The 15,174-nt window shown below is 38.8% G+C and overlaps 4 protein-coding genes across 8 annotated transcripts; 2 read left to right on the top strand and 2 right to left on the bottom strand.

Moving 5' to 3' along the window:
- Positions 1 to 286: 286 nt before the first annotated feature.
- On the top strand, positions 287 to 2,610 carry CycC (cyclin C). Its single transcript, XM_046628981.2, has 5 exons — positions 287 to 527; positions 618 to 724; positions 829 to 1,035; positions 1,134 to 1,385; positions 2,018 to 2,610. Exons 1-5 carry the CDS (start codon positions 496 to 498, stop codon positions 2,218 to 2,220), a joined length of 801 nt encoding a protein of 266 aa, XP_046484937.1. The 5' UTR covers positions 287 to 495; the 3' UTR covers positions 2,221 to 2,610.
- Positions 2,391 to 5,936, bottom strand: mrn (general transcription factor IIH subunit 4 marionette). Of its 3 annotated transcripts, XR_006883561.2 has the most exons (8): positions 4,866 to 5,925; positions 4,353 to 4,477; positions 3,746 to 3,951; positions 3,460 to 3,633; positions 3,276 to 3,362; positions 2,979 to 3,194; positions 2,687 to 2,832; positions 2,391 to 2,604 (listed from the first exon to the last, which is right to left on the bottom strand). XR_006883561.2 is itself a non-coding variant. In XM_046628961.2 (7 exons), the coding sequence occupies exons 1-7, from the start codon at positions 5,377 to 5,379 to the stop codon at positions 2,751 to 2,753; spliced, it is 1,404 nt and encodes a 467-aa protein (XP_046484917.1). In that variant the 5' UTR covers positions 5,380 to 5,925; the 3' UTR covers positions 2,391 to 2,750. The 3 variants fall into 3 exon arrangements, 2 of the variants coding, with proteins under 2 accessions (XP_046484917.1, XP_046484918.1); XM_046628961.2 differs by having other exon boundaries at positions 2,391 to 2,832; XM_046628962.2 differs by lacking the exons at positions 2,391 to 2,604; positions 2,687 to 2,832 and having other exon boundaries at positions 3,028 to 3,194; positions 3,272 to 3,362; positions 4,866 to 5,936.
- A 168-nt stretch (positions 5,937 to 6,104) lies between these two features.
- On the top strand, positions 6,105 to 13,321 carry Spred (Sprouty-related protein with EVH-1 domain). Of its 2 annotated transcripts, none has more exons than XM_046628968.2 (7): positions 6,105 to 6,923; positions 7,709 to 8,051; positions 8,178 to 8,346; positions 8,987 to 9,012; positions 9,191 to 9,765; positions 10,088 to 10,440; positions 10,531 to 13,321. In XM_046628968.2, exons 1-6 carry the CDS (start codon positions 6,904 to 6,906, stop codon positions 10,242 to 10,244), a joined length of 1,290 nt encoding a protein of 429 aa, XP_046484924.1. In that variant the 5' UTR covers positions 6,105 to 6,903; the 3' UTR covers positions 10,245 to 10,440; positions 10,531 to 13,321. The 2 variants fall into 2 exon arrangements, with proteins under 2 accessions (XP_046484924.1, XP_046484923.1); XM_046628967.2 differs by having other exon boundaries at positions 8,951 to 9,012.
- A 348-nt stretch (positions 13,322 to 13,669) lies between these two features.
- On the bottom strand, positions 13,670 to 15,047 carry Fdx1 (Ferredoxin 1). Of its 2 annotated transcripts, none has more exons than XR_006883562.2 (4): positions 14,840 to 15,047; positions 14,704 to 14,755; positions 14,260 to 14,587; positions 13,670 to 13,896 (listed from the first exon to the last, which is right to left on the bottom strand). XR_006883562.2 is itself a non-coding variant. In XM_046628986.2 (4 exons), exons 1-4 carry the CDS (start codon positions 14,952 to 14,954, stop codon positions 13,793 to 13,795), a joined length of 519 nt encoding a protein of 172 aa, XP_046484942.1. In that variant the 5' UTR covers positions 14,955 to 15,046; the 3' UTR covers positions 13,670 to 13,792. The 2 variants fall into 2 exon arrangements, 1 of the variants encoding a protein (XP_046484942.1); XM_046628986.2 differs by having other exon boundaries at positions 14,340 to 14,587; positions 14,840 to 15,046.
- Between the last annotated feature and the right edge of the window lie 127 nt (positions 15,048 to 15,174).

The following is a 15,174-nucleotide window of genomic DNA, read 5'->3' as shown; positions in this document are numbered from 1 at the left end:
AAACCATGTGCATATCCATTACCAAAAATAAAGACGCGTCACGTGCGGATTTACTAACGAAACGCATATTGAAAAAACATGTAAATTGGCGCAAAGTGCAAAGATGTATGACTATTAATAGTAACTGTATTGATTATCAACTCCGGATCAACTCTTATTCATTACCGTGCTTTTCCGGTAACATGATTTTATCGGCTTGTCGGTAATTGCATTACGAAGGTTTCAGTCGGTGAACGTGCTATGCCAATGAAAAGTTAGATGTATATTTGTCCGGAAGTGTCTAATGGAGTATCCTATCTCACGTATCTTACACCCGATGTATTTCAAAAAAGAGTCACCGTCGGAATAGAATCTCGGCTGTGATGATTTGAACACAATTGTCGCACATACAGACGAATCAGAACACAAAGATAAAATATTTGTTAACGAACGAAAATGAAAGTGGGTACGAAATATCGCTCAGTGGTAATATAGCCGTTGATATATCGGAGAAGTATGGCCGGAAATTTTTGGCACAGTTCTCATCAGTAAGTTGTAATAACCTGAAAACGCCGGTGGACCATATGCACAATGATAAGAACTGACAATTCATTGATTATTTAATTCTTGATTTTCAGCCAACAATGGTTACTCGATAAACAAGATTTAGTTCGAGAACGTCAGCACGACCTTTCTATTTTATCCGAAGAAGAGTATCAAAAACTATTTATTTTTTTTTCAAACTGTAAGTAAAGTCAAAGCTTTTTTTGTTGAAACTTAGTGAAATCTGGATACTTTGAACTATCAATGTATACGCTATATCATATATGCGTTTACTTAATTTTATAGTGATTCAAATATTGGGTGAACAGTTGAAACTTCGACAACAGGTGATAGCGACAGCCACCGTCTATTTTAAACGGTTCTTTGCCCGCAACAGTTTAAAATGTATTGACCCGTTGCTGTTGGCCCCAACTTCCGTGTTTCTGGCCTCTAAGGTAGAGGAATTTGGAGTCACATCGAACACCAGGCTGATTACGACATGCCAGACTGTCGGTGAGTTTATCCTCACGTGGCAAAGTCTCTGCACACATCACAGATCATTTCAACATTGTACTTTCTTAAATGGCTAATCTCCATAACCTTTATTACAGTAAAAAACAAATTCAACTATGCCTACTCTCAGGAATTTCCCTATAGAACCAATCACATTCTGGAATGTGAATTCTATCTTTTGGAACACCTTGACTGCTGTCTGATAGTCTATCAACCGTATCGTCCACTATTAACACTTGTACAAGATGTTGGACCAGACGATCAGCTGCTCACGCTAGCTTGGCGTATAGTCAATGACAGCTTGCGCACAGATGTGTGTCTGCTCTATCCCCCGTACCAAATCGCTATCGGTGAGACACTTGAATCATATAATTTGAAACTATACTGCGTTCAACGAGAGGATGACACAGCGTCGTACAGGTTTGGACAGTGGGGGTCGGATGGAGGTAGCGGAGCTCGCTACTCAATATCGTACCTATAATATCGTAGATTTGTGCCCTGCACCAAAAGGCCACGCTCTCTGAAATATCGCAGTCTCATTATATCTCAAGTAAATTTATTCTACTTCCTTTTGCTAATTTTCTGCCATTGGATGTATCAATCAATCAGAATAACAAAACTACAATTCAAATTTCACACGTTTGAACTGACTCGCAACTTTGCAACGACTGACGCTCGACGGTTTGAAATGATTCATCAGGCTTCAAATCAACCGTTAGATTTGAAGTAACTGTTAGGTTTGAGTACCTGGTTACCCTTGTTGGCTGTAGCCGGGTCTGGCTAGCTGCAAGATCTGTCCAGTTACCTGGAGTGGGTAAAATGGGTCGCGTATTAGGCGAAATCCGACTGAACTGGACGTGTTTGGCTTCGTAAGTGTATCGTTCTCTCCCTGAACGGAGTATAATAATGTATCAACATTGACCAGTTTAGTGCAGTTTTTCTTCTTCATTTTTTCTTTTGTTTAATATATTTCTACGAATAGGTTGCCTGCAAATTGCCTGTGTAATACTGCAAAAAGATTTAAAGTCATGGTTTGCCGAGTTGAATACGGATATGGAAAAGATTCAGGAGATTGCCAGGTACATAATTAACTTATACGAGTTGTGGAGAACTTATGACGAGAAGAAAGAAATACAAGGATTATTGGACAAAATGCCGAAACCAAAGGCTGCACCGCAACGCTGACATCAACCTCCTGCGGATCCTTTGAACTGGGAATCACGTCAGGAGGATCGTTTGTACAATTAATTACTTAATCTTTATAAAAAATTATTGGACCGTAAGGAATGAGAGAATATTATTTTGCTCTCTGCTACATTGACTGTGAGAATATTTGGGAAATTACGATCATCAAATATTGATAAATTTAATCAAATTTATTTCCTTATTTTCGTAACCTTTATCATAGAAATTATTTATATCATTGACACTGTAATCCCACTAGCTTCCAGGTCTTTGTAACTTCTTATCAGGACTGGCATAATTATAGTTATCATCAAGAGCATTATTGTTACTCCAACGCCGCTTTATTCCAGAGTGATCGGTGGCAGACTTTTGCAACCACTTTACCTACAAGTGCTCAAAAAGTGAAAATAGTAGTCTCATTCAGGAAGTAAATAATATTAACACAGTCTGAACATGTGTGACATACTGTAGTTGAAAGATGAAGAATTCGCCAGCAGGTAGCAATGCCCAAAGCAAAGCAAAAATTGAAATCAACTGCTTCCTTTCGAATAACGCTTCCAAAACTTTTTGACGTCATCATGACCCGCTTTTGTGACAACCATAGTCCGCTTTCTGTAAACAAAATGGTGAAAGAATGATCATCTCATTTTGAATATACTATGTTGTTTAATATCGAATAAGAATAAATGAAAATTAATTATACCAAAGTTAGACAATAAGCCCACATCCCTATTCTGTATTTTATATAATAACATTACCTTTCGCTTTGCCAGATTAGAACTTGGGTGGTGAGCGCGTGATCTCTGAGTACTTCAAAGTCAGTCTGTGAAAGAAACTGACTATACAGAACGCCCTCGCTAAATATAAATCTATTTCTTTCGTTTTCCCACAACTTGATTTGATCCACTATGGTAGGGGGCAAAGTTGGTGGTCCTAAGGCAATCATCTTAGGATGGGCATGCTGATGTAGGTATCTGTACAAGAAATGATTTTAGAATTGGGGCATTAATGAAACATCGAATAATGTGCGTATACCAATATTATTACGTACATACCCAACGATTTGTTCAGCTGTAATGCCGCTCTTCAGAGCTTGCCTCACTGAATCTCTTGTTAAAATGGATACAACCAAATTTGGGAACCTGAAAACGGCCAAAATTACAAATCAGTAGTTGGTTTTCTGAAATTGAATAAGTGAAAAAAACTGATATTGCTTTAGACAATTTTTTTCATGCTTACCTGTAAAGCATTTCACAAAAGAGACCAAGCAGAGCGACTTGCAAATTAGAATTGGTATAAGCGTAAACTCTGTAATTGGTTTCCACGACTATATATCCTTCCTTCTCTAAGTCACTTGACAGAGGCTTATTTTGACCTGTGGCAATGTTTAGTGCTAGCCTGGTAGGGTAAAATCTAAGAAAATAAAACATACGGTATTACAATTTTAATACATTTATAAAGTATTTTCAGTATGTACACGCAGATAGAATGTGGAATAGATTCATCAGTTTGTTGAAATAATTACCTTCCAGCCTTACGTTTTCTTTGATAGACCAGACCAAATTCTCTGAGGTGCTGCAAAAATGTCAATAGTCCCTCTGACATACCTTCAGTACTGTAATCTTTTCCCAATGTCGAGAAATTCAATTGAAACAAGAAGGTTAGACAAACGACCAGATCCAGACCCCTGGCTTCTATAGTGTCCAAGTATTGAAGAATGAAGTACCAGACCTGAAAAGTAGTCAAATCATAGCTAATTGCTACTTAGTATTACGAGTTGGTACCTGGGAACGTATGGTGAAATAAAGAATACACAGGGTTACAAAGAGCTATCGCCCCCTAGGCTACCAATAGTACGAGGAATACACAGGTAGCTTATGGTGCGATAATCCCAAGTCACTTTGTATATGGTGGTCATAAACTGAATATTATATTACCATGAAAGACTGCTAATTTGTACAGTGTAAACAATAAATTGATGACTGGCCTATCAGTTGCTATTGTAAACCATGCACAACATTTACATTTTCAAGTAAGGAAAGGTTTTACACAAACACTACACGCAATCAACTTTTGTTTTGACTTTTGAGTAGCCAAAATTTAACCATCTTATAATTGACAGAATATCTTACCTGGGACGCTGTATCTAGCAGTAGAAACTGAAATCCTGCTTGTGTAATGACTGGGCTGCCGTCTTCCTCATCACGTTTCATCAGTCCAGCATGTAGCAGTATTCTTACCGCATCAGCCGATATTCCTAAGTTAAATCATTTGAAGCTGGCTATAAAAATTCAAAATTCAAATTTTCCTGATTTCGTGGCTCCTCAGAACCAATATTCACATTTTCGTTCCATATTAATTGTCTATGCTCAAACTTGTTAGTAAATTGTGATAGGTAATGGAACATTTCAATGGTTGATTTTTCTGTGGGTTTACTCTATCAAAATCAGTCGTATTAGCAAGTACTCCATCCTATATATTGTTTTGCTTCTGGTTGTGTACATGGCTTAGCCATTGGAGCATTTTTTATATCGCCTTGGAAAGATTTTGTGACTCTTTCAGATTTCAATATTTACATACATTAATTGATAAGTTATTGCAATTTGTAGCTTTTAAGATCATTTTGACAGCATAAACTGGCTCACCTTCTTGCTGCTGAGATCCGACCATGTAATGGAGAACACACTCCCACCTTTCCAAGGCATACGTATCTAGGAAGGCGACGTCTCGTGGTTTATTATCGGTTTCTAACTGATTTGACATCGTCCAAGGTTTACCGCCACCAAGTAAAACTATTTTCAAATTCTTCTTCAACGTTGAATTCAAAATCCACCCAGGTAGACCACCGGGGATTGATGCTTCCTTCCAGATATTCAGCTCATTGAGAATTTTGACGACTTTCTGATGCTCATCGGTATGTAACTTTGAACACCATGAAGCTATGACTGCCTGAGGTACGGGCTGTTCAACGAACAGCAACCGCATAACATAATGCCTGGCTATTTCAGGCAATTCCCGAAAAACGGCCAGACAAATCGGAGGGTTGTGATACAGTTTATTCAACGTTTCTGGCGGCCGAGTCTTTAGATATTCATGAAGATCTTTGCACTGCAGCCCAGTTGGACGCAATAAATTCTTACCACTTATCGTGTTTGACATGTTCGCATCAAGTCTTTGCCACTATTATTAACAAGCTTATGAATAGACTCCAGATCTTTTCTTGGCTGTCAACACACACATCTCGTCTCTGTTTTGGTTACTTTTCTGCAACTTTATAAACACAACCGCCACGCTGGGCTACTGAATGGGTACAACCTTTTATCGTTCAAACGGCCGTGGAAACAGCATAACCTATATTTTTATATTTTATACTCCGTTCGACGTCTCGGTCAGCCGTTGGCATAAATTCACCGAATAGGGATCAGTGGGTGAATTCCTGACATAGGTTACTCATATTCAATCACAGATAGCAGCCTCACAGTTACAGTTCAGTACTTATCCATACACAGACATACCGACAGAAATGTTTTGTCTTCTTCTAGCTCCTGGATTAGATAAAAACAGAGAACGTCCTATTACCAACCAAACGGCACAAACGACAGTCGCACTGATCAAAATTCTTAGGGCTAATTTTCCTACATGCTGGAGTACCCAACATTTTTGGAACTAATTCTTAAGGTCCATGGTAGGTAACTATGTCAGTAAACGACCAATATTCTGCAGTATTTAGCTTCAGGAACTAAGGAATGAACCAAACAGAACTAGGCCCGCCTCTCGCGGGAACAGATAGCAGTTTTCTTCTACGGAGCACGTCGAACTGCAGCAAACCCTTCTATCCATGCTTTTACTAACCCCTACTGTTCTATTGTGCAGTGTGCGATGGGATCGCACACCATTGACCATCGCATACAGTATAAGCATAAACCGACCCGCGCGATCCTCGTGTGAATGCGAGCCGATGAATGGGCTCGTAGCGCGGGTCCTATTCATTCATCCAGGTGTTATTAAACCAAAAGAAGAAAACGAAAGGAAGAATACAAGATAAATAAATAAATATAAATAATTCGCCAAGTATGGCGAGGTTGATTCTGCTCGAGACTCATAGCGAACATCATCTGCAGCTGCATCCTGATAACAATTATTAATTCCTATAGTCGTGGTGACAAACGGATACACATCGATCGAGAGCATGGCTATTATACATGTATACGCGTTCTTCTATAAGAATAAATAAACGGAAAATATGAACGATGTGGCGGAGAGGACTGTTCGTTTAACATTAATGTGAAATTCGCTGTATTTCCAAACGTCGACGGTATTCCCGAGGAAGTAAAAACTGAAAGGAGACAAGGAACGACGACGCTCGTGGCTCGTTGCGGCGCGGGTAGATCAACGACGACGGGTTATAAGCCAGGGATCGCTCGGCTCTGGGCGGGGCGGAGCGAGGGGTTTGTCGTCGGTCGTCGGTCGAGGGCAAGCGGGACGTGCGGGGTTATTCGGGGGGCAGAGGTGGATTGGGGCGCTTCCTGTAGTTGGCGCTAGCCTAAAAAAAAAGAAAGACAGCAAAGGAGTAAAAAGAGAGTTCACACGGTAGAATCGCGGTCGAATGTATTTTCAATGCAACGAAAATGGTGAAATTTGGGAAAAAGTGGGCATCGAGTAAAGGCTTTGACAGCTCGAACCATGACAGAGGCGTCGGAAGAGTAAGTAGATATAAAACGAATCATATTATTCTACCGAGCAAACAGCCCTGCTGTGCTATACTTCCATCGCCTACGATACATGTTTCCAAACGCAGACGTGCACACCTAAACCCACGCATACGCTCACGGAAAACAAAAATATTACACCTTAGCTACGATATACTCCGTTAAATACACGTATCCGCATTTACATGTTTCCAAACGCTTATGCACGTATCTATGCAACCGTACACCCTGCTCTACTCGACCGATTTCACCCTACTTCCAGCGACCGTTCTATCCTTTTTTTCGCACAGGGCTAGGTCTTCCGTCAATCGCTTCCACCATTTTATTCGGATTTCATTCTAAAATACAGTACTCTTTCCTCTCATCATTCGGCCAACGCATGATTCCTCGGTCACGCTTCCTTCCTGAGCCGATTATCCCTGTTTCGCACGTAATGTACGTAACGTATGTACGCGAATGCTGTCAACCCCTGCCTACCTAACATCCGTCATTCCATCAGTTGTCGAAAACTGTTCCACTAACGTCTATCGCGCGTATGTTCGTGTCTCACCTCCCTGCGTCCATCCAGCCCTTCCCCAGCTGTCATTGTACGATCCATTCATGAAATCCATCGGCCGTACGCGATTGATAATTTGCCGATTCCCCCACACGCGCGATTTCAGAAGGATTCGAGATCAGCCTTAACTTAATCAGAATCATTGGTCTGAACGATTTTGAGAGAGAAAAACACTTTCACTTCATTCTTTTACAACAGTTGAACGACTTTTAACACTTTCCAGTGGTAACTACTTGGTAAGGGTCAGGGCCCAGGTCATGACTAGGGACGACAGCTCCGGGGGTTGGGTGCCTCTTGGCGGCGGGGGATTGTCCAACGTCTCTGTGAGACGGAGGTCTCCCTCCACCGCGGGGGGGCATCCCAATGTCGGCATTGCAAGTCCTGGGATCCCTTCCGCCGCCTCATCAACCGCTGTGCCTACCACGTCAACCTCTGGCACAGCCCACCCCGGCGTCGTCCCTAACCTTGGCTCTACGTCTCATGATTCGACAACTACCTCCCCACCTGGGGCAACAGATGGCAAACACGAATACCTCATCTATGGCAAACGAATCTCTGATCAGACTGTGAGTAGTTTCTTTTTACTATGCGCCAAGGATTTTTCAAAGAAGACTTTCATTCTCTAAGCCTTCCTTGAAAAATATAAATAAAACCATGAGCTTGTGATATATTTTTGACAAAAATTTATTCAGGTCGTTCTTAGCTGCACAATAAAAAAGGATTTTGAATACAACAAAGTCATGCCAACATTTCACCATTGGCGTACAGGAGAGAAAAAATTTGGACTTACCTTTCAAACAGCTGCGGATGCCAGGGCATTTGACAAGGGGGTCCGTACAGCGGTTGAAGAATTGCTAGAAGGTGAATTATCATTCAATTGATTAAAATCTACTCGGTGTATTGATTTTTATCTAGTATTTATCGATGTGAAAGCTTACCCATCTCATGGATTGTTGGGTTAACTGGCTTACAAACATTTCTTTTTTCTATGATTAAGACAATTAGAAATTTATCAACCTTTAGAGGGCCGGTATTTTTCCCTTAAAACTCGATATTTTTTAGAGGTACGATTTATGTATATAAGTAGTTAACACGTTTTGGTGGAATTTCCGAGTTATCTGCTGAGTCCTGAAAGAGCCACGGTGTCTAAAGGTTAATTCTGCATGTGTCAATGAATTATGCACTTTCTTGAAAAGATACATTCAAGTTATCTTCATAAAAAGATACGTTCATGTAGTTACAAAGTATGCAATTTGTGCTAAATACTCAGACGTTCAATAAATATGGAATAGGAAAATATTGATAGAATATGCTTGTTCTTTTGCTGCACTCTTATCTGGGACTTTTAATGACCATGGTGAGTATATTTATCAAAACTATGTAATTTGTACATGATATCACTGTAGTTTGTTTCAAGTAGGTGAGATCATCATACAAGAAATTTACATGTGAATTATTGTTCTAGGCCTTGCGGAATCATCCTTGTATTGTGGTCAATCAGATGTTGGAGATGACGATGTTTTTATGGTAAGTTGGTAACATGAACAGAAACTTCAGTCTCCATTTCTTTACTGCTCAATTTACTGTACATTGATTTATTACCTCACCATCCGGTACCATACAATAGCGAATGCATGTCTCCCTTGAAAGTAATATTATTTTATTAGTTTCACAACAATGGTTGAATTACATTAAACGATTCCAGACATTAAACCTGCCTGTGGATCCGGTAGATCCACGCCCATCATCCGAAACACAGCGGGGTGCAGTTCGTAAGCTAAATCATCACCACCATCATTCCCAGTGCCCGGATTTTTCTTTGGACCCCCATAAAGCACCACCGATTCATTACATTGGCGGCCCTTCAGCAAAGCCGCTACCTCCGCCGCATCATCCCTTGGAATCAATGGACGTCAGTACAGACAATTACCCGTACGTACAACTGACAACCCTGAACCATGAGTACCAGTACCCAGTTATCGAGGACCATAAAGGTGGGAGGTTCGACAGACGCGGCTCTTCCAGCTCGCTCAAGAAGCCAGATGTAATAGTTTCACAGATGGCAAAAAGTTGCGGGAAACGTAATAGCAGCGTACGTCTACGGTGTAAACATTGCCAGGAGTTATATTCTGAGCAGCACAATCCGAGAGGTGCCTGTGAATACGCACCTGATCCAGTCAGACGGGGCATCGCCACCGTTTCATGTCTTTCGTGTGCTCAGTGCATGCTATATCACTGCATGAGCGACGCTGAGGGGGATTTTGCACAGAACCCATGCAGGTAAGTGACGGTATCACTATAACTTGAAAACGTTCTTAGATATTTAAAATTCAGAGTATACATATTTTAATGCCAATTTTAAAGTATAAAATTTTGCTATTATGGTGGTTGAATACTAATTTATTTATTTATTTTTTTTTATTTATTTTTTTTTTTTTAATTTCGAAAATTTTTGTTCCTTACATGATTACTGAATAACACGACTTTTTTTACAATGAAAAATATCAATTTTCGGTCTGGAAATCCTAAAATCTCCCAGAATCGCGCAATTAGAAGTAATGAATGAAAGTAATTTTAAATCGAACTGAAAATGGGTTCGCAGCTGCAGTACGGAGGAAGGCTGTGGTCGGCGATGGTTCGGACTGGCTCTGTTGTCGATGATTGTTCCTTGTTTGTGGTTTTACCCACCTCTTCGCGCCGTTCACTGGTGCGGAATGTCTTGCGGGTTGTGCGGAGGTCGCCATTATCCCATGGAATAACTGGAGGAGCCCTTTGATATCTCTGTCCCGTTCTCCGTCGAGTACGTCTCAAGACGCCTTGCAACAGTCGGTGGTGCTAATGTCGCTGTTGCAAATGTATACCATTGCCACGATCCTGGCATGGGTCGGCGTCAGAGATATCAGAGGGGTAGGCAGCTTCCGGTACACGCTCTTGTACACCAATGTCGCCTATAAGGTTAGCTTTTTAATAACATGCATTCCGCACACTCAAATATTAATGTGGTATTATGACTTTATGGTTCGTTATGTCTTATTAAATCTACAGGGTGCTCTATCGATTATAACGAGTGGACAGCGGAAGAAAGTGTGCATCATTGAAGCAGCAGTGGATACGACCGTTAATCAAATTTATTCCGTACTTATCGTCTTCGAAGAAAAAACATACCGCATCTAGCAAAGTAAACGTACGTAAAAGTGCTCCATTTCGCAAGCATTCTTTCCTGTCCGCATTTTAAAACTTGTATCGAATAATAACTATGACACAACGACAACAACCACGATGATAACGGTAATGATGATGAGAATAACGATGACTAATGATTATGGTCTTCAGAAATATAGGCCTCCAGCCAGTTCACAGACTCGTTCAATTTTGTCAAGATTCAGTTCTAAATGTTCATTTGATCTGTTTGGTATTCTGTTACAAATATATGCACACAATTTTTTCGGAGAAAGAAACACGCAATAGGGAAGTACGTGCATATGTATACTAATTTAAAATCACAGCGTGTACAAATTATCGAACTCTGTGTACGTATGATAAAATCGAATATACTCGTACCGTTGAATCTGTTTAAACTGCGATACAGAAGAGGTTTAAAGATGAATCACGTGTGTATATATATATATGTCTCTGTGCATTTTGCGAAAAAAAAATACTAAACGTACTAATATACGACATCGCACACCTTATCAAGATTGAAGTACCTACCGATTCTCAAGTGTGGTCGAACTGAAAAATCGCACTGCTATTAAACTTGTCGAGGGTGTTGTACTACTGAAACGAAATTTTTATGCCAAAATATGGGGACAAAAGGGTTGCAGTACGATACCGTTTGGCAGTATGCTGTTACGGCTAGGAATCCGTTTAAGCGTCCCAATAATTGTAATCCCGATGCAGGGGTACCAAATAATCGTATGCTATTTCCACCGATTTGCAGTTTTCGTAAAAAAGTGAAAAAGTTGCGCGACTGTGTGCATGGTCGTGAATATACCTATAAGTATGTATACCGTATAAATGGAGAAGCTTTTTCGGATGAATATTAGTGTATTCGATTTTGTATTGACTTTTTTACAGTTTTGTATATTCAAAAGGTATCGGTGTGTTCCTAAAGGCTCAGAGGAGCACATAGAATACCTTTTGCTATAGAATAGCGCGATTAGGTTTAATATTGCTTTATGATATATTTATATATACACATATACGACATATACACATGTGTGTATACATGATATGTTCGTATATATATGTGTATATTTATTTGATTAACTTATAATATATCTTATATCCAGTGAAGACATTTCACCCATTAGTTCTTATTATCTTTATTATTATTATTATTATTATTATTATTATTATTACTATTGTTGTTGGTCTACGACGGGGCAAGTTATTATATTGTCACCAAAGTTGTTTCTATCGTATATCATGTTCACCAAGTGTGCGACGGAAACGTTCAAAATAATATAAGGAGGTTGAACGTATTGCCTGCCAACTTTGCGACAGAGAATGTGAATATCGCACGAAAAGTTATTAGAATTGCAATGCTGCGCAGCGACGTTACAATTTAAATAATTGTCTTTAAAATTCTAAAATAAAGGGTTGAATCGTTGATCATTGTCGGCAGTGCTGACATGATCTGATGGAGAATGTAAATACGATGTAATTTTCTAATCGTTCGTTATCCAAATTTTTGTGATTCTGATACGAACGGCATGATGATAACACAATAAATTATTGATTGGTCGACTGGTTAGGCCGATCGCAACCTCCGTTGCAATTACAACTGGCAACGCATACGTTTTAATGGACATACTATTACATTTATAATATATGTATACCATACACACGAACACATATATGCGTGTGTTTGTATATATATATGTATGTACATATATATACGACTGCTATTTAATGTTGAAAGATTTGTCTTTTTTTCTTTAAATTACAAACAAGTACAAAGCTATATTATCCCCAATGCATCCGTAATTGTGATGATTCTTACCAAATGAGGATACGCGTGTAATCATCTCTAAATGTGCGGCAGCAATTGTAGGAGAAAATGCGTTTGAGTGAATGATGCGTTTAATTCATAAGTTATTGTTCAATTGTTGGATGAGAAAGAGTGAGAATGAGAGGATGAGTGCAGAAGAGGAAGTTGACGAATGTCTTGCAAAAGTATTACAATGTGTCCATGATCGCGTTGATCATTCGTATCAGCATAAAAAGTATAAATAATATAAAAACAAATATTGTAGGTCATAAGATGATAATAACAATAATATTATAAACCCAAAATAAGTAAATGAGTACGATTATGTGCGTCGTGTATTTACACACGCTTGTACGCACACACACATAATTATACACACAGAACACAAATACGATTGGTTTGTTGGTGAAAATATGCGTACTAAATGTAAAAACATGTACGCCTATAAGTTCACCATGGAACATTGGGTAGCATGTTGGAAGAATCAGGAGATGTTATGAAGTTATGATAAATTACATAAGAGTTTCTACAACTCTTACTTGTATCGTGACAAATTTTCACCTTATGCATATGTATTTATATATGTATGTATGTAAAAAAAAATACATATATACACGTACATACGTATATTGTATGTATATATATATATTTACACAACGAACTCGACTCAATGAGTTTGTCTGACACGTAAGGCAAAAAGAGGAAGAGAAAATATGTAATATTGAAAAATCAAATTACTTTAATTCATTAACTCATTATATCGTAAATGTTTAAATCTTGTATCATTGTAATTGGAGAGATATGTATTATAATCCGAGATAAAAAAAAAAAATAACTACTGTACCGAGAAACTGATTCAGACTTTAACATTATATTCCTGATTACCCAAGCTCGATATGTAAAAGGTAGTAATGCAGTCAATATCAACAATCGTAAACGGGAATAAAAAATGAAATTATTTTGGGTATCACAAACGATATTGTAAAACCAGCAAAAAAGACGTGAGTGAGCAATCAAAACGTAAAACTTGCAATGTCAAAAGGACAAAAAGTAGAACTGTGAAACTATGATGTGACTTTGTAAAAGTATGTTTCTTTTTTTTCCGTCAATGTGATGCTTTGTGCATCTGTAAAGTTTACTGTGCTCTGTAGAAACACTAAATCGTCGTCAGTATGAGAATGATTGCATCAATTATCAAAAAAGGTAAGGTTTTTATTATACATTATATGTACAATATATTATATATACAATACATTATGATGTGGCTACAAGCGGGATTCTGAACATGTAGGAGATTCAATTCTTCCCTTTTTTTTAATGGGGTGTTGGAGTGTGACCATCTACATAAAAATTTCTTGTAGCTTTTGGAAGTTCAAGTTCTAATCCATTTAATTCTTTAGTCAGAATTATTTGACATCCTGAAAGAATGAAAAAGTAGTAAAGTATCTATTTAGCTCATCTATTGGAAGAGTCTGACAGTGGCTACAAACAAATCCTAGAAATATCCTAGAATCAAAAATTAATCCAAGAAATGGGGTATATATAACATGGAAGTTAATTATTATATTAGGAACATTTCTTTTTTATCTCAGCAAACGTAACTCTTTTTAACTGAAACTTTGTACAGTGGTGAAAATCGGATGTAATCCAATATCAATTTCCAATATTCATGTTTAAGAAGGGAGTGAAGGAAGCCAACTGTTATTAAAAGTAACCAGGGCAATCCGGCATGACTTCCGCGAATTTCATTTTGATCGCAAGATTCTCTTTAAATAAAGTACCTCAATTTGAAGAGTGTTACTGTAAAGGAATTTTTCTGTCCACTCTGGATATCTTAATTTCGTTTACTGCCAAAGCCTACCCAATCTGGAATTTTCTTTCAGAAATGGAGCCAGGTCTAATAAATCTTCTTCCTTGTCTTCTGCTGTGGGTAATTTTTCCCGATGATCAGAATTTACGTAGACATGACAAGTCGTACAGGCCAAGGAAGCTTCACATGCACCTTCCATTTCAATTCCGTGCCTGTGCGCCAAGTACAATACATTGTCACCAACTTTTCCTCTGACTGGTATCCTTTCTCCATGTTTAGTAATGTACACCACGTTGACGCTGCGAAATAAGAGAGGCAGAATTTCTATCCGGCTTTTCAAAACCGTAAGAACAGGACTTGATCGAAAATTTAAGAAGTTGACTGTAAATCGGGCAACTTGAATGTAATAACCTACACTTGGTCCTCCGATGTAGGATCCTGATATTCGTATTCTCCGTGACCTAGTCCTTTAAAGGAGAAAATGGTATAGACACATTATGAAGTTCCGTTGAGAGGTTAGAATGGTCGTGAAATCGTGATCTGCGACTTACGCTCAGTTGTGTGCATGTCAAGCTGGGAAAACATTTTTGGACGATAATAGCTTGACGAAAACAATAATCTCTTTACTAAGAACCTCGACAAAAGGTTTGGCAAAGACATTGTCATTTCGGTCGGGTAGCTTTTGCAAGAGCAAAACAGAATACTTAGCGGCGACTTGTCAATTCACACGAGGTTGCGACAGTGTGTGTATAATGTATGCATCATGTTACATACGTGTGCAGAAGGAGTTTCAAGTTGTGTTTACAAAATGAATACGAGGTCTGGGTACCAGGGTGCAGCACCTACTCCGCTGAGCACGTCGAGTTCTCGTTTTGTGCCGTGATTG

This window comes from Neodiprion pinetum, chromosome 5, assembly GCF_021155775.2.
Source record: "Neodiprion pinetum isolate iyNeoPine1 chromosome 5, iyNeoPine1.2, whole genome shotgun sequence".
NCBI classification, from domain to species: Eukaryota; Metazoa; Arthropoda; class Insecta; order Hymenoptera; family Diprionidae; genus Neodiprion; species Neodiprion pinetum.
This window is presented reverse-complemented; position numbering and strand designations above follow the sequence as displayed.

Coding starts and splice junctions, on each gene's coding strand:
- CycC (XM_046628981.2), top strand. CDS start 496: ATGGCCGGAAATTTTTGGCACAGTTCTCATCA. Junction 528..617: donor TTTTGGCACAGTTCTCATCA/GTAAGTTGTAAT, acceptor CTTGATTTTCAG/CCAACAATGGTTACTCGATA. Junction 1,386..2,017: donor CCCGTACCAAATCGCTATCG/GTGAGACACTTG, acceptor TTCTACGAATAG/GTTGCCTGCAAATTGCCTGT.
- Fdx1 (XM_046628986.2), bottom strand. CDS start 14,954: ATGACAATGTCTTTGCCAAACCTTTTGTCGAGGTTCTTAGTAAAGAGA. Junction 14,756..14,839: donor TGACATGCACACAACTGAGC/GTAAGTCGCAGA, acceptor TCTCCTTTAAAG/GACTAGGTCACGGAGAATAC. Junction 14,588..14,703: donor CCTACATCGGAGGACCAAGT/GTAGGTTATTAC, acceptor CTTATTTCGCAG/CGTCAACGTGGTGTACATTA.
- Spred (XM_046628967.2), top strand. CDS start 6,904: ATGACAGAGGCGTCGGAAGA. Junction 8,347..8,950: donor GGTTGAAGAATTGCTAGAAG/GTGAATTATCAT, acceptor TTATTGTTCTAG/GCCTTGCGGAATCATCCTTG. Junction 9,766..10,087: donor TTTGCACAGAACCCATGCAG/GTAAGTGACGGT, acceptor ATGGGTTCGCAG/CTGCAGTACGGAGGAAGGCT.
- mrn (XM_046628961.2), bottom strand. CDS start 5,379: ATGTCAAACACGATAAGTGGTAAGAATTTATTGCGTCCAACTGGGCTG. Junction 3,952..4,352: donor TGCTAGATACAGCGTCCCAG/GTAAGATATTCT, acceptor ACTACTTTTCAG/GTCTGGTACTTCATTCTTCA. Junction 3,363..3,459: donor TTTTGTGAAATGCTTTACAG/GTAAGCATGAAA, acceptor GGCCGTTTTCAG/GTTCCCAAATTTGGTTGTAT.